The sequence below is a fragment of the Loxodonta africana genome, chromosome 6 (genome assembly GCF_030014295.1).
Source record: "Loxodonta africana isolate mLoxAfr1 chromosome 6, mLoxAfr1.hap2, whole genome shotgun sequence".
Classification (NCBI taxonomy): Eukaryota; Metazoa; Chordata; class Mammalia; order Proboscidea; family Elephantidae; genus Loxodonta; species Loxodonta africana.
In genome coordinates this window covers 71,885,513-71,903,892 of record NC_087347.1, presented here as the reverse complement: position 1 = coordinate 71,903,892, position 18,380 = coordinate 71,885,513, and the positions used below count along the sequence as shown (strand labels likewise).

Here is an 18,380-nt window from a genome sequence, read left to right as displayed (position 1 = left end):
GTATCCTGGAAGTCACCTTTAAGTCAAATAATAGCCCAGCTTAATTAACAATATCGATATCCTAAAGAAGGTATCCTAAGCATAAGTGAAATGGACCGGTATCGGCATTTTGAAATGGACAATCACATGGTCTACTAGGCAGAGAATGACAAATTGAAGAGGAATGGTGTCACATTCACTGCCAAAAAGAACATTTCAAGTTCTATCCTGAAGCAAAACGCTGTCAGTGACAGGATAATATTCATACGCCTACAAGGAAGAGCAGTTAATATGAATATTACTCAAATTTATGCACCAACCACTAACGCCAAAGATGAGGAAATTGAAGATTTTTCCTAACTTCTGCAGTCTGAAATTGATCAAACATGCTATCAAGATGCATTGACAATTACTGATGAGTAGAATGCAAAGTTGGAAACTGATGTAGGATGTAATATTGGAGGCATTATACCCTGTCCTAAAATGTGACCCAGCTGAAGCTGGACTCACAATGACTTATCAACTGGGCCCTGAGGTATAAAGACAGAAGCTAAGACAATCTTGGAAAACATCTTTTAGGGAACTTTTCAAATAAACAAATCATAAACAGAGCACAAATGACCCACATACTTTCTACTCTTATGTTTTTTTATTAGCATTTAGTGAACAGTAAGATTTGTTGGACAAATGAAGACCCTCCTGATTGTCTTTACTAAAACCTGTACTACTAATTATTAAGAAAGACAATTCAAAATGCAGAATCGCAGTGATTTGACAGTTTCTAGCCAATCTGTGAAAAGGTGAAGCTTTCAATGGTTTTGATCAATGGATGTCAGAAATACTCTGAACCTTGTCTTGAACATAGAGTAGCTAAAGCAAACAGAAGAAATAATGAAGTCTAAGAGCTGGACAGAAGATTTTGAAGGGTGGCTCAAGAAGACAAAGTATTATAATGAAATGTGCAAAGACCTAGAGTTACAAAACCAAAAGGAAAGGACACACTCAGCATTTCCCAAGCTGAAAGAACTGATGAAAATATTCAAGCCTCAAGTTGCAATACTGAGGGATTCTACGGTCAAAATGCTGAATGACGCCAGAAGCATCAAAAGAAGATGGAAGGAATACACACAATCACTATACCAAAAAGAATTGGTCAACGTTCAACCATTTCAGGAGATAGCATATAGTCAAGAACCGATGGTACTGAAGGAATAAGTCCAAGCTGCACTGAAGGCACTGGTGGAAAACAGGGTTCCAGGGATTGAGGAAATATCAATTGAAATGTTTCAGCAAATGGAGGCAATGCTGTAAGCTCTCACTCATCTATGCCAAGAAATGTGGAAGATAGCTACCTGGCCAACTGACTGGAAGAGATCCATATCTGTGCCCATTCCAAAGAAAGGTGATCCAACATAATGCAGAAATTATCAAACAATATTATTAATATCACAAGCAAGTAAAATTTTGCTGAAGATGATTAAAAAATGGATGCAGCAATACATCAACAGGGAAATGTCAGAAATTAAAGCCAGATTCTGAGGAGGATGTGGAACGAGGGATATCACTGCTGACGTCAGACAGATCATGGCTGGAAGCAGAGAATACCAGAGAGACATTTACCTGTGTTTTATTGGCTCTGCAAGGGCATTCGACTGTGTGGATCATAATTCCCACTGCAACAAATGGAAATTCCAGAACTCATGTGGAACCTTTATGTAGACCAAAAAGCAATTGTTCAAACAGAACAAAGGGATACTACATGGCTTAAACTCAGGAAAGGTGTACATCAGGATTGTATCCTTTCACCATACTTATTCAATCTATATGCTGAGCAAATAATCAGAGAAGCTGGACTATATGAAGAACATGGCGTCAGGATTGGTGGAAGACTCATTAACAACCTGTGATATGCACATAACACAACCTCACTTGCGGAAAGTGAAGAGGACTTGAGGCACTTACTGATGAAGATCAAAGACCACAGCCTGCAGTATGGAGTACACCTCAACATCAAGAAAACAAAAATCCTTACGACTGGACCAATAAGCAACATCATGATAAATGGAGAAAATGTTGACTTTCAAGGATTTCATTTTACTTGGATCCACAATCAATACCCATGAAAGCAGCAGTCAAGAAATCAAACAACGTAATTGTCTTGGGCAAATATGCTGCAAAAGACCTCTTTAAATTGTTGTAAAGCAAAGATGTCATTTTGAGGACTGTGGTGTGTTTTACCCAAGCCATGATATTTTCAATCGCCTTATATGCATACAAAAGCTGGAAAATGAATAAGGAAGACCAAAGAATTGATGACTTTGTATTATGGTGTTGGGGGAAAATCTTGAATATATTATGGACTGTCAGAAGAACATAGAAGTCTGCCTTGGAAGAAGCACAGCCAGAGTGCTTCTTGGAAGCAAGGATGGTGAGACTTTGTTTCTCATACTTTGGACATGTTATCAGGAGGGACCAGTCCCTGGGGAAGGACATCATGCTTCACAAGGAAGAAAGTCAGCAAAAAAGAGGAAGACCCTTGATGATATGCATTGACACAACGGCTGCAACAACAGGCTCAAACACAGCAATGACTTTGAGGATGGCACACCACCGGGTAGTGTTTCGTTCTGTTGTACATAAGGTCGCTATGAGTTAGAATCGACTTGATGGCACCTAACAATAGCAATTAGCAAAGACCATTTTGCCTTGGGCACTGTGCTTTTTTAAAGAATCATCTATGTGCAGTTTCAACAGAAAACCCGAAAGTCAGATTAGACTATGTTTTTGGGTAAATCAGTAATTACCTGTATTGTTCTTCAAGAAAATGTTGTATCCCCATGAGTTATTATGTCAACGCTCTTTTGGTCCTGTTTCCTTGGTAATGTATAATTACAAACGAAAATCTGGATCATAAAAATCTGTAAAAGATCTTTCTTTGGAACACTGTTGACTTTCCAGTTAGAAATGCTGCCACAATTTGCAAATCATGTATTAAATAAACTTCAATCCATTTCTACTACTGACTTAATATGATTTTCGTGTTAATGCTATACAGAAATGGATCTCTCAATTTTAAGCAAGGTGTTACTCAGTTTCCATGTACTGGATTTTTTTTCTTCCTTGCTACCTCCTGTTATTGATTTCAACTTTTATAGTGTGGTGGTCAGAGAAAATGCTTTGTATTATTTCAGTGTTTTAGATTTTATTGAGGCTTGCTTTGTGGCCTAAAATGTGGTCTGTTTTGGAGAACGACCCATGTACATTGAAAAACAATGCATACTTTGCTGCTCTTGCATGGGGTGTTCTGTATATGTCTTTGAGGTCAAGTTGGTTGATTGTGGCAATTAGATCCTGTGTATCTTTTCTGAGTTTCCTTCTAGATGTTCCATCCTGCATAGAAAGTGGTGTGCTGAAATCTACTATTATTGTGGAACTGTCTATATCTCTTTCCAATGCTGTTAAAAAAAAATTTTTTTTCTAGAGTTTGTGTATTTTGACACCTTGCCATTGGCTGCCTATATATTTACCATGGTTATGTCCTCTTGGTGGATTGATCCTTTAATCATTGTATAATGGCTTTCCTTATCTTTTATGGTGAATTTGGCCTTAAAGTCTATTTCATCATAGATTAATACTGGCACTCCTGCTCTTTTTTGGTTATTGTTCTTTTTTTTTCTTCATCCTTTAAGTTTTAGTTTATTAATATTTTTGTGTATATGGTGCATCTCTTATAAACAGTACATAGATGGATTTTTTTTTTAATCCATTCTGCCACTGTCTGTCTCTTTACTAGTATGGATTTAAGCCATTTACGCTCCATGTGATTATCAATAGGTTACTGCTGTCCTTTTGTTGTTTTTTTTTGTGTGGTGTTGAAGCTTTCTTTGTATGCTTAACTTTCTGTGATTTCTTTTTGTTCGTGCATGTTCTTTTCATTTCTTTCATTGTTGTTGATTTTGTGAATACTAAGACTTTGTTCTTCTTTTTTCTTTTGATGAGTAGCTTTACTAAGTTTCTTTGTGGTTACCTTGAAGTTTACCTTTATCTGCCTAAATTTAAAGCAATCTTTTATTTCTTGATACCTCCTTGACTTCCTCTCTATACGAAAGTTCTGTAACTATACCGTTTATTCCCCCTTTTTGTTTTGATGTTGTTGTCATTTGTAGGTTGATGTCTCTGGTTCTTTGTTTTCAGTCTTCTGTTTTTTTAGAATTCTTTATCTGGGTTGGTATCTGGTTGATGCTGCACCTATGTCCTAATCTCAGGTTGTTGTCAGTTCTCTGTCCCAAGAAATCTCTCTAGTATTTCTTGTAAATTTGGCCTGGTTTTTACAAATTTCCTTAATTTCTGTTTATCTGGTAATGTCTGGAAATTTTGCTATCGTCAATATTTGAGAGACAGTTTTGTTGCATACATAATTCTTGGTTGGCTATTTTTTTCTTTCAAGATTTTATATATGTCATCCCATTGCCTTCTTGCCTGCATGGTTTTTTGCCAAGTAATCAAAGTTTAATCTTATTGGTTCTCCCTTGTAGGTGACTTCATTTTTCCTGAGCTGCTCTCAGGATTCTTTCTTTCTCTTTGGTTTTGGCAAATTTGATTATGTCTTGGTGACTTTCTTCTGTCATCCGTCTTATAAGGGGTTCGTTTAGTTTCTTGGATAGATATTTCTCGTCTTTCTTGATATAAAGGAAGTTTTCCTTCAGCAAATCTTCAACAATTCTCTGTGTTTTCCATGGCCTGTCTCTGTCCTAGAAATCAGATTGTGTGCAAATTTTTCCTCTCGATAGTGTTCCACACATTTCTTAGGCTTTCTTCATTCTTTTTTTCTGATTTTTCGTCAAACTGGTGTTGAAGGGATTTGTCCTCAATTTCACTAAGTCTGCATTTCAATAATTCACTTCTGCTCCTACATTCTTCTATTAAGTTGTCTATTTCTGAAAAGTTACTGTTAAACTTTTGGATTTCTAGTTGGTGTTTTTGTATGGTTTCTAATTGTCTATTTATTTTGTCATTTTGTACTTGTATTGTTTTCCTGGATTCTTCTATTGTTTTGTCTGTGTTTTCCTTAATTTTGTCTGTGTTCTCCTTGACCTCTCAGAGAACCCTCTATATTAGACTTTTCAATTCCTTTTCTGGTAGTTTCATTACCTTTTCTTCCTCCGGAAGGTTTTCTGGTGCTTTATTTTTGTTACTTGCTGGAGCCATCTTGACCTGCTTCTTTATGTGATTTGATATTTATTGTCTGCTTTCTCTGAGGCATTAAGGGGTTATTATATTTATTGGTTTATTGTATGTTTGTTTGCTGCATCCTGATTTTTTGATATATCCGAGTAGGCAGAGTGTATGTGCTACTCTGGTTGCTAGTCTGGCTGCACTGGAGCTCTCGTTTCCTGTCTCCAGATGGGTGGGGCAGTGAATGGGTGTGTGAGATGGTTCTCTGTTCGCTGGTCTTGTGGGGCAGCTGAGGATGTAGCTAGTGCTTCTGGTGAGATGCTATGTCTGTTTCGCTGGTCAGCTGGGTGTGGGTGCAGGGGGCATTCTCACTGGTCACTGAGTTGGGTGTTGTCTGTGCATACTGTTGGTTGCTAGTGCAGAAACTCCCACCAACAGTCCCAGGCAAGCTGGGCATGGTCCCTGGTGGTCTAGGCTGCAGGGATATGTGTGTGTATGTATGGAGGAGGTTGTGTCATTGATTACCTTGTTTCACTTTGGGTGTGTTTTCTCAGTTTCTCTGTGTCCTGATGGGAATTCTGTGAAGCTGCCTTCTGTGTTCCTCAACCAGGATCAACAATGTCCTTCTATCAAGATGGCCCTGTTGTGCAGCCCAGTTGCTCAGACACTTTTCTGCTCCATTCTTTCTTGTTCACTGTTTTCAGTTTCTTCTTCCATTAACTGTTTGTTCTTTATCTAGTTCTTTATCTCTTCTTCTGATGCTCAGGGTTCCAGGACTGACATCTGTATCTGTCTTACTCGTTTTTTCAGGCCTCTGCTGCAGAGACACAGCATGTTGTATCCGACTAGTCTGCTGTTTGGGCTCAAGACTCTCCTTTAACGTTTTGTGGGTATGTTTTCCCATGCTATTTTCTTCTTTATACTTGCTTTTATTTTCTGTATTTTTCATCAATTAGAACAATTATATTTGTAATCAGGAAAAAAAAGTAAGGTAATTTAACTCCTTCAAACTGGAATGCCTCCTTTATCTTGCTTTTATTTATACTGACAAAGTTGAATTTTACCTGAGTCCCTTGTTAAAAGAAAAACCCTCACTCTTTTACGTGAGAAGGTTTACTGTAAATAACTGACAGAGACAGACTTAATGATATACTCTGTTTGAGTAACTTTAGAAGAGATGTTTCCCACAGATTGGCAAACCAAAATAAAAGATATTACCCATGAGTATGATTATCCATTAAAAAATCATCTCTATGTGACCAAAAGGTCAATAATTGCTCTAAAGCAAAGATGAGAAGATAAGGAGACAGGGAAACTACCGCACTTGAAATCGAACAACCAGAATGCTATTAAAGAGAATGTCGACACACCGTGAAAAATATAACTAATGTCACTGAACAATTTGTGCAGAAATTGTCAAATAGGAACCTAATTTGTTATGTAAACTTTTACCAAACACACAATAAAATAATATTAAAAAAAAAAAAAGAACAAATGTTTCCCTTCCTTATTTCCCCAATCTTCCTCCTCTCCTTTAGCTTAACCCTCATCTCACTCTTCCCCTCCTAGAGGTCTCCTAGGTTCCATGAGGTCTTTGTGAATCACTAGCCCATCCCAGTGGTCATCCCCACAGATTTCTTTTAAATGTATCTCAGTTCTTTGCTTTAGCAGAGTTGGAACTCAGATTTAGTTCTTATTTCTCTTTCCCTTGTAATGGTCTCATTACAATAACCCGTTCCCCTTTTTCCATTAGTCCTTCCCCTGTTCATGTACTTTCCTGTTTCTTACTATAACCTTTTAAATAAAAGTTGCCCTTACCTGTTTTAACATTGTTTGGTAAAAATTTTTTTCTTCGACAGTACTAAAAGCATCCATTTACCTGTCTTTCTTACATAATCCAATCTATAAAATGTTTTCTGATAATCCATACTTACTCTCTTCCATAATACTTTGGTCTGTTTTCTACCTATTGGGAAAGAAAAAGAAAAAAAAGGTATATTTGTGAAAATACAAATGTATAGAACATAACCCAACATTTTGTATATGTGAGAAACTAAAGCATATATTAAGATAATAAATTAGAATAAGATTAAGATTAAAGATCAATGTCTTAAGTCCCAGTTTTACCAGCTGATGCTTTTGCCATCTGTATTGCTCACTTGATCTCTCTAAATCCGTTTCTTATCTATGAAGTACTGTGTATGTAAATAGAGTTGAACTAAACTATCTTTCATTTCCAGAATTTAATGATTCTGAAAAAATATTTGCATCACTATATCCAAAGAGCAAAGCAAAACATCCAAAAATGTAATGCCACAATTGTGTCACAACAGATTGTAGCTTTCTCTCCCACTCTAACCTACTATTCCTGTTACAGCCTCCATTTTGTTAACATATTGATATAATCTTGCCATTTTGTTCTCCCATTAGCATTTCCCTCACCACTGGTGATCTTCCACTAACGTTTCTTCACTTATGTGATCATATTTCTAACTTCTCATAACACAGGGCATTAGAGATAATCAGGACTAGAAAAAAATTCTCCTTCCTTCTACAGATAATATATGTGTTAGCTGAAGCTAAGAAAAAGCCCAGCAGAATAGATTCTGAGGAATTTTTACTGGAGTAGACAGAAATATAGAAGTCACTTGCACCATTCATTGAAGAAACATTTATCAAATGACAAATATGTGACAGGAATTATTCAATCTGCAGGGGAAAATTGCTGAATAAGACCAAATTGTCATTCTTTTAGAAATTACATTCTAATGATGGGAGGCAGATGATAAAGAAGTAACAAGAAAATGTGTAAAACAGACAAAATAGGAATTAGCGATAAGTGCTATGATGAAAGTAAAACTGGACAAGGCAAAAGAAATAACTAGTGAGGTGTTTTAAATTGGACGGACAGGAAAACCCTCTTTGAGGAGACATTTAAACTGGGTTTAGAATGACAGAAGAAGGCAATCCTAATTGCAAAACCCTAACAATGGAAAAAGCTTCTCCTTAGGAGGTACCTGGGTGACACCATGGATGATATTTATTGCATCCTTGCTATGTGCTATGTGTTTTATATACATTTAAACTTCATTTAATCCTCATAATTGGTTAGGAATTATTCTACTTCATCCCCGTAAGAATCGTGCTATCACTCTGATTTTACTGGTAAAGAAACTGAGCGCTATGGTTATGTGGCCCCTCCCCCTTACCTGTGAATTTACTCTTGTTTGAGAATAGTTTTTTTCCTTTGTTACATTAATGAGGCCATACCAGAGTAGGATGGGTCCTAAAACTAATACCTAAAAGGGAGTACAAACACAAAGACACAAGCAGGGGAAGACAGAAGCCATGTGAAGATATAGCCAGGGAATGCCAGGGGCTGCTAACAAGGAAGGACCTTCCCCTAGAAGGATCCTTCTCTAGAGCTGATTCCGATTTGGACTTCTAGCCTTCAAAACCGTGGGAAAATAAATTTCTGTTCTTTAAAGCCACCTACTTGTGATATTTTTTGTTACAGCAGCACTAGGTGCTGATATACCAAGTATCAAAGAGGTTAGATAACTTGCTCAAGGTCACAAGTGGTAGAGCCTAAGGAAAGACTGGGACTGTTACTCAGAAATAGGAGAAAGGACCCAAGCCCTTTGTTTATTTCCCACTGTCTCAAATGAATTAAGTTGAACATGGCAGCTCTCAAAGCAACTCAAAGCCTAAAATTTCAGTGATCATCTCCCTTTAGCCTCTACACAGAGCCTTCCTGCCAAGTTCTTTCCCAGGTTACCTACTCCCTGAGAATCAAGGTCTCATATCGTTTTTAAGAAACTTGAAATATTTATTCATAGCAGAAAAAAAGATTGTGTTTCAATGGAAAACTATGTATCATCTACAGCACATTCTACTGGGTTGTCAGATTCAAGCCTTGCTTATTAAAAAAAAAAAAAAATTGAGTTATTTTGGAACTCTATGGGTAACTAATAGATATGAGGAGCCCTGGTGGTGCAGTGGTTAAGAGCCATGGCTGCTAACAAAAGGGATGGCAGTTCGAATCTACCAGTCACTCCTTGGAAACCCTACGTGGCAGTTCTACTCTGCCCTATTGGGTCACTATGAGTTGGAATCAACGCAACAGCAATGGGTTTGGTTTTTTTTATTTTTATGGATATGAGTCAGAACCGACTCAATGGCAACGCATTTGGCTTGGTTTTTTAATAGATATGTGAAGCCCTGGTGGCACAGTGGTTAAGAGCTCAGCTGCTAACCAAAGGGTCGGCAGTTCGAATCTACCAGTCGCTCCTTGGAAGCCCTATAGGACAGTTCTATTCTGTCCTATAGGGTTGCTATGAGTTGGAATCAACTCATTGACAATGGGTTTGGTTTTTGGGTTTAACAGATATGCAGGAACCCTGGTGGCAAAGTGGTTAAGCATTCAGCTGCTAACCAAAAGGTCAGCATTTCAAACCCACCAGCTGTTCTGTGGGAGGAAGATGTGGCAGTCTGCTTCCATAAACAATCACAGCCTTGGAAACTGTATGGGGTAATGCTACTCTGTCCCATAGGGTTGCAATGCGTTGGAATCAATTCAAAGGCATCAGGTGTAATGGATATGTAAATTCTGTCCTATCTGGTAGTGATTTAATTGACTTATTTCCTTTTACCCTCACTGTGGAAAAAGCAATTTTGTATCTATTTGCAATTCGCCCCAACATTCTTTTACTCCATATAAATTTGTGCAGTTCTGACTTTTCCTTTGAACTAGTTATAACACCTACCTAGTTCCCTCATGTCATATGAGTAAAACAAATTTCTTAACATGTATTCATTTTTATATCTGTATGGTGGTTATGATTTTTATCTTTCCTAAAGGTTAATTTTAACAATGCTTTACCCTTCAGGAATCTTCTGTTGCCTGCTAAGATTGTAGTAAGGTTATTTATTGTCTCCCCAAGGTAAATTCCACTTGACTTATCTCATTCTGTAATTCCTTTGCTCATAAAACTCACTATACTAAAAATACACCAGTTGTTTCTCCAACTACAGATGATGGCTATTCTATTTTTAGGTCCAGGGCTTATTAGAGTAGGGTCATGCATCTGCCTGAGAGCAAACTGCTGCTTTTGAGATAAAAACTCAATGCTCAGGTCTTAGCTTACAGCATTAATTTAAGGCTCAACAATACCATATGACAAAATGTTAGAACAATTTAGCAGGGTCTGTTAAAATAAAAAATGTACAAACCCTCAGTATTTATTCTAGAGGAACACTTGGCATATGCACACAGAAGATATGCATAAGGATGTTCACTGAAGCACTGCTGAATATAAATAACTTAAATATACATCGATGGGGGAGTGTCCAAGCTGCTTTACAGTATTAATAATAGGCATAGTCTGAAGGAATGATGTAGACCTATAGGGGCTAAAACGAAGAAATCACTAAGACAAACTATGAATACAAGTTATGGAATAATAATACAGTATGACACCACTTAGGTAAACACACACAGGCATACAATACCATAATACATATGTACAGCACACAGAGAGAGAGAAACATCTAGAAGTATATACATCAAATTCAAATTGTTACCTCTAGTAAGGTGGCGTAAGAAACTAAAATGAGAAGGCCATGAGAAAGGCATAAAAGAGACCTTAGTCTTAGCTGTAATATCATATTTTTTTAAAAATAATGTATTCATGTATTACTTATGTAGTTAGCATCACTTTTTAAAAATAAACATCAAGATTAACTTTTGTGCGATCCATTATTGGAGCCTCAAACACATTAGAATGGGGTCTCCCAACATTTTGAGAAAAGGAGCTCATGGCCTTACCCTCAAACCATGAGATCTTTGGAGGTGGTTGAAGGTAAAGTATTTTATTAGGCTATGGGGCTAAAGTAAAAGGAGAGGTGAATTCTTGAATACACTGTACTCACTGATGAAAATTCTGGATAAGCAGAAAGAAGAAGAGGTGATGGCAGAAGGGACTGGTGGTAGTGAATGGTGTGGCAGTCTGTGAGAGTTAGAAAGCTACTAAGTTTGAGGGCACAGTCTCCACAAAAGACAGCTCCTACTTCTGACACCAATATAAGTTTGGGGGTTCCCAAGACCATTGTTACTTCTGATATCAATTTTAAGTCTAGGTCCCCCAAGACCGCCCTCAGATGCAATAATTCCCTAGAAAAACACAGAATTCACTAAAAGTTGTGATACCCACTGTTATGATTTGAATTGTGTCCCCCTAGAATATGTGTTGGAATCCTATCTAACCTCTATATCTGTGGAAATAATCCCGTTTGGGAGGAGTTTTCTTTCTATCCTAAACATAATCACTTCTGAGTAATAAGGAACACAGACATAAAGACAAGGGAGCACAAATCAGGGAAGACAGATGCTACATGAAGATTGCCAAAGACCTGAGGAACATCAGGGCTACAGAAGCTGAAAGAGAGAAGGATTCTCCTCCGAGAGCCAACCAGAGACAGCCTTTCCCTACAGCCAGTGCCCTGAATTTGGACTAGCTTCCTAAACTGTGAGAAAATAAATTTCTGTTCTTTAAAGCCACCCACTTGTGGTATTTTTGTTACAGCAGAACTAAGAAACTAAAACACTTATGGTTACAGTTTATTATAGGGAAAGGATACAGATTAATCAACAAGTGGAAAAGTTGCCTAAGGCAGAGTCCAGCAAAGTGCCAAACACTGACGTTCCACTGTCCTCTTCCCATGCGGTCAGGATGTATTACTTTCCTGGTTTTGACGTGTGCAGATATGCATGGAGTACTGCCAACCAGGGAAGCTTACCTAAGCCACAATGTTCAGAGTTTTTATTGATACCACTACTTGGCTACTACTTGGCAGTTTAGCAGTTCAAATCACCTCGAGGCACCTTGGAAAGCCTGGCAATCTACTTTCAAAAGATCACAGCCACTGAAAATCCTATATACAATATGGTTAGTTCTACTGTGAAACACGTGGGGCTGCCATTAATCAGAATCAACTTGACAGCAACTGGTATGGTTTTCTGGCTTATTACCTAGGCATGACTGACTGACTACTCATGTACCTGTCTTCAGTCTCCAAACCCTCCAGAAGGGTACCAAGCCTACATTCTAAGTCATATGGTTGGCCTTTATGGCATGGCCAGCCCCCACTCTTAAAGTATGGGTATAGCTAACTCCCATCCTAAATCACATTATTAGACTACCCAGTGTTACCCAAGGCCCCCAAGGCAAACAAAGACATTCCTACCAAGTATGACATTTCAAGGATTTAGAGATTACTCTCCAGAAGCCAAGTGCAAAGGTCAGACCTCCTTTTGGGCAAGGTTAAATTCTTTACTGCATGCAGTCTATCACATTTTGAAATCCAAGACAAAAACTGAAACACTGATTACAATTATCTGACGGTCCTATATTAAGTCCACAGTACGCTTCTATTAATTGCCTAACTAATCATCTTCATAACACAAATGTTTTGGCCTTATTTTGCTAAATAATTATTTTGCTATACCCAAAAGAATTCTTTGGACTAAAAGAATTAGGTAAACAATGGTGACTAATACAGTGCCATTATAATACTTAGTATGTCCAAAATAAAATTCACACACCAATTGAATCTCTTCTGCATTGTTACAATGGAAACGTCAAACAAAAGTTATACTTAAACTAATTCTCTTCCTCTCTTATCTAAAAAAATAGTGTTTAAATGTTTTGCTGGTGTCTAAGACATCATTAATTAAGTACTGATTTGGAATAGTCTTTTCAAACTCAGTAGACATTACTCTGGTAGATAATCAAATTCAAGAGTTAGTAATAAAAATGATTATTAATGATACTAAGTTCATTTATTTGCAAATATATCAAACTAGAAATTTAATGTTACATGCAATAATAAGTATATATAGGCTTATACAAACATTTGTACTTGTATCTAAGTTTTAAAAGCTCATAAAAAATGAAGGGACTTTTACAGAATACCATCATTTGAAAGCAATGTGACTAAGTAAGACATGTTTTGAAATGAGTACTCAGGTTAAATTATATGTTTCGCTTTCTCCAATTTTCTATATTTAGTAGTTAATGTTTTTTCATGATACCATATCATGAGTGGGAAAAATAAGGAAAGAGGAGAACAACAACAACAAAAATTCTAACTAAAAATAAAATATGCTCATAAAATGTTTTACAGTTTAGTTTGTGTAAATGTTACACGTCATGCTACCAGAGAAAAGAAAATTTTAAATCAAGCTACCAATATTGAATATGACATAAAGTACATAGTACAATATGGGAATTCAATAAACAACTGAATAGCAGATGAGTCATTTTAAAATATTTTAAATATCAATGAAATTCACATTTACTGCACGGTTTTATAAACAATGAACAATTCATATATAAAACATTTTAATCAAATTCATCAAACCACACTCTTTCAAATTAAAGAAAAGCCTCATTTCTTATACCTTATTTTCCACAAAAACAAAAAAAGCTTGTTTAATAGGAGATTTGAACAACAACAGAAATAGGAGATTTGAAAACAGCAGAATTAAACAGTAGAAGTATTATAAAGGTTAATTCCCTTCCTCCCTCCCCTACAATGTTATAGACTCAGATTTCCATTTCTTTTAAGGACACGCTGTTCCATGGCTACTGTTCAAAACAGTTGTTCAAAAGAAATTATTCTGTATTTTAAAAGTATGCACTATGGAGGTTATGCAACAAGAACAGTTAGAAAATTCCCAGAACGCTTAACACAGCTCTTGCCAGTCAGTGGTACTAATCTGGTCGAAAGTTACAAGAATTCATTATTACTTCACTTCTGGTTCACACAGTAAAAAATGGTGAAAGTCGGCGGGCAATTTAGCACTTTATATGTCTGGAAGTTTCATGTGCTTAACAGGGCATTACATATATGAAATCCTAAGAAATAATATGATTTTCTTGGCCAAATGTTTTTTTTTTTTTTTCAGGTAGCAGTCTAGAGATTATTTATATAAAGGCTAGACACAAAAATACAAATATTTACTTTCAAGTGTCAGATCTAGTTTTTCATTGTTTTTTCAAAATGGCTAAGTTATTTGAGCAGTAGAGGGGAAAAAGCGAGAAAACCTTACATTTGGTACTTGCTTCCTACAATCCTACAGCAGTAGATTCGAGTTAAAGCCCAGTGAATCATGCAATGCTCAACTCTAGTTCTGAATCTATTTTAATTTCCTAGGAAAGCAGTCATGTAAATTCTGTATGTATACTACTATAATATTTAAATCAAAATTAGAAACTGAATGACAAATCCTACAGGTTTCTCATTACAAATTATTTGTTATCATTATATTAAAATAAAAAAGTTTATATTTAAATGACAAACCAAAGTAAGCTTTGATTTTTGCTAAAGATAATTTTCAGAAAAATCATGGCTCTCATACAGTTATAAAAATGAACACACATGCTATGAGTTGGAATCGATTTGATGGCAGTGAGTTTGGTTTTTGGTTTTTTTGGTTAAAGATTTTATTCTACTCATAATCATTTTATTCTGCTTATTTTATTCTACTTATTAATCAATGAGAGAACCAATTCAAAAGACAATCTGAAGAACAGATACATTTATACATCAGGAATTCTGAATTAAATGTGCAAATGGAGGGGAGCCCTGGTTGTGCAGTGGTTAAGAGCTCAGGCTGCTAACAAGGTCAGCAGTTCAAATCCACCAGCCACTCCTTGGAAACCCTACAGGGTAGTTCTACTCTGTCCTATACGGTCGCTATGAGTCCAAATTGACTTGACGGCAACAGGTTTTTTTTTATGAGTGCAAATGGAGGCAAAACTGACTTTTCCACAGAGGTGGGGAACTTGGAGTGGGGACGAAAAGACAACTGAATCTCCACTGAACAAGATATAATATGTATATCTATAGACAAAAATTATTTTGTACTGCTATGCTTTACAATTTGCAGAGTTGTAAAATAGCTCAAGACAATGGAAGATTAGAATCAGATAACCTGGAAGCATGTGTTGTATGTAGAAAATGTAGATTTCCACTGAAGCACAAATTTTTCTCTACACTTTTAAAATTATTGTGTTTTTTTCTCATTATATTTTACACCATAGAAAAATATTCATGTGCATCACAGCTAAGCTTCAACAAGCTTATAAAAATTAAGCTTCCAAAAACTTCATGGGAAAAACTGACTGAATGCCAGCATAGTGGAACAATATATACCAAAGAACTAAATAGCTTTGGAAGCAACTGTAGGGAAAAGAGGAGGAAAATAAGAATCAGAAATGTTATGAACTAGAGAGTTTTAACTTTTTTCTCTCAGTTAACAGTAAGATAAACATCCAGATTCCTGCCCTTCCCACTCAGTTCTATAGCATTCTTGGCGGTATTTGGACCAAAGTTAGAAGTAGAAGAATGCAGCTTGCTTTCCATTGCCTTTTAGGCCTTCTCCAGGAAAATTCGTTAACCTTCAACATATTGAATAAAGATAGCTTTCAACCTACCTTCAGATTTTACTACTGCAATAAGGAATATTTACAGAATATTTTTAAAGCTCTATAAATACTATTTAGTTACTTAATAAAAACCAGTTGTTTAGCTTGTTGAGATCAGTTATTTTTTGTATTCATAGATTACAGTAGAAAAGAATAATAGACAAATAAATAAATTCTTTGTATTCACTATTTTCCCTCCTTAGGTTCAAGTACCAACTAGGAAGCAGGGATTAAAAAAAACGAAAAACAAACCCGTTGCCATCAAGTCGGTTTAGCTTCATAGGGTTTCCAAGGAGTGGCTGGTAGATTCAAACTGCTGACCTTTTGATTAGCAGCCAGAGCTCCAGGTAGTAGGGACAGATGGGTAGAAACCACCAATCTGTTTATTTAATAGTTAACAAGTAAAAGGGTTCCTTCTGGAATTGCAATTGTGGTCAATTTTATAAATGTACTTCTAAAGCGTATCTTACTATTGAATTGCTCATGAACCCTGAATTTTTAAACAAGCACAAAAGATAACAGTAAAAATAAGTTGAAAACTAGCCTCTGAGTGATATGCCGCTTTTTAAATAGTTGGTTTTAATAATTTAATATGTACTACCATTCAACATTCATAAAAAATGCCTTCCTTGTATCTGCAAAGCATATTACAAACGTTAAATAACAGATGATCACAACATCCCAGAGATGTATGAGCATGATAATCTTTATTTTTATGAAACCAAAAGTTGAGCTATATTGCTGGGTCAGCACACAGTAGCAATCAGTGACGAAGATGAATTTTCAATTAAGGAGTGTTTGCTTCCCACTCCTGTACCAAACTCTAATGCTTTCACCTAGCAGAATATGTCCTCTAAAACAAAGTAAATGTAAAACAAGCATTTTGTACCTCTCGTTCATTCATTTACCAAGTCTTTATTAACCACCTACAATGTGTGACACACTGGGCAATACTGATATGAACAAAACAGACCAAAATCCCTATCCTCGTGGAGTTCATGTTCTAGTAAGGGAAGAGAGCAATAAACAATAAGCATAATAAGCAAGTAAACTATGCTGTTACAAGATGAAAAGTGTTATGAAGAAAAGACAAAAGTAGAACAAGGTAAGGATTATGAATGTTGTGGGGTGGTAGAGTATAATTTTAAATAGGGTGGTCAGCATGAGCCTCACTGAAAAGGGAAGACTTGACTAGACTTGCAGGAGGTGAAAGAACCAGACGTGGATATCAGAAGAAAGAACATTCCAGGAAGAAGGGTTGATACAAGGGCTCTGAGATGGGAGCACGCTGCTGTATCTGTGGAACAACAAGCAGGCGGGTGTGGCTGATACAGAATGGGAGGAAGGAAGAGCCGGGGAGTAGCAGGAGACGAGTGCAGAGGCATAAAGGAGGTGGGGAGACCATAAAGGGCCTTGTAAGCCATTGCAGGGACTTGGCTTTTACTGTGAGTGAAATGTAGAGCCAATGCAGAGTTTTGAACAGAGGAGTGACATGATCTGACTGAAGTCTTAAAAATATCACTCTGTATTGAGAAGAGACTATGAGGAGAAAGATCAGTTAAAAGACTACTTCAGTTACACTGGTAAGAGATTACAGTGTTTTAGGGTAGAATAATTTACTATAACAGAGACTCAAATATATAATTAGACACAATAGAAGTGTATTTCTTGCTTACATAAAATTCCTGCGTAGGTATTGAGGTTAGGAAGACAATCATCCTCCATGTAGTCATTTAGGGACCCAGATACCTTCCATCTTGTAGGTCCGTCATCTCCTTGAACAGATCTACTTATTTTCATTCGAATTCAGGCAGAAGGGGAAATAACATGGAGAAGCTTACATGGAAAGTTTCAATGGGTCTGTCATTAAAGTTCATTTCTGTTCTACTAGAGGAAATTTTGTCACATACAAATAACTACCGACAAGAAATTTAGTCTAGCCATGTTTCAAAGAATGGAATAATGAATTCTGTTAAGTATCCATCAGTTTCCATCATAGGTTGCCTGTGAGTGACAGCCATTGAGATATTAAGAAGTGGTAGGATTCTCTACTACTCTCGAAATAGATCCAATAGGATTTCCTGATGAATTAGTTGTGGGATGTGAGATGAAGAAAAAGTTCAAAGATGACATGGTTTTTGATATGGGCGACTGGGAGTAAGGAGCTGCCATTAAATGAGATACACAAGGCTGTGGTAAAAGAAAGTTTAAGAAGGAGGATGGAGGTCAGTTCTGTTTCAAATGTGTTATATTTGAAATGTCAAACATTCAAGTGGGAATGTAGAGCAGGGAAATAGATATATAATCTAGAGTTTCAAAGAGAGGACTGAACTGGAAATATTATTAATGCCTAAAACTGGTAAGATCACCAGGGAATAAATATAAGTAGAAAAGAAATGAGGAGCAAGGACTGAGCCCAGGGGCACTCCAACATCGAGAGGTTAGAAAGAAGAGAAACCAGCAAAGGAGATTGAGGCACCAGGAGAAAAACCAAAAGAACATAGTATTTTGCAAATGAAGTGAGGACAATGTATCGAGTAATCAAATGTGTCAAATGCTGCTGACAGGATAAGCAAGAGAAAAACTGGCTACTAGATTCAGCAGTGCGGAAGTCACTGGTGACCTTGCCAAAGTAGCTCTGGCGGAGGTGATGAGTAAAAGCCTGACTGGAATGAGTTTAAAGGAAAATGGGTGGAATAGGATTGGAGGTGGCAAACACAGACAACATTTTCAAGG

At 36.7% G+C, this 18,380-nt stretch overlaps 1 protein-coding gene across 1 annotated transcript in view; it reads right to left on the bottom strand.

Moving 5' to 3' along the window:
* The window catches only part of CHN1 (chimerin 1), a 219,418-nt gene that overhangs the window by 116,779 nt on the left and 84,259 nt on the right, over positions 1-18,380 (bottom strand). Inside the window, exon 4 of the mRNA XM_064286970.1 lies at positions 7,089-7,120. Within this exon, the coding sequence (XP_064143040.1) occupies positions 7,089-7,120 (32 nt within the window). The remainder of the gene's footprint in view (positions 1-7,088; positions 7,121-18,380) is intronic.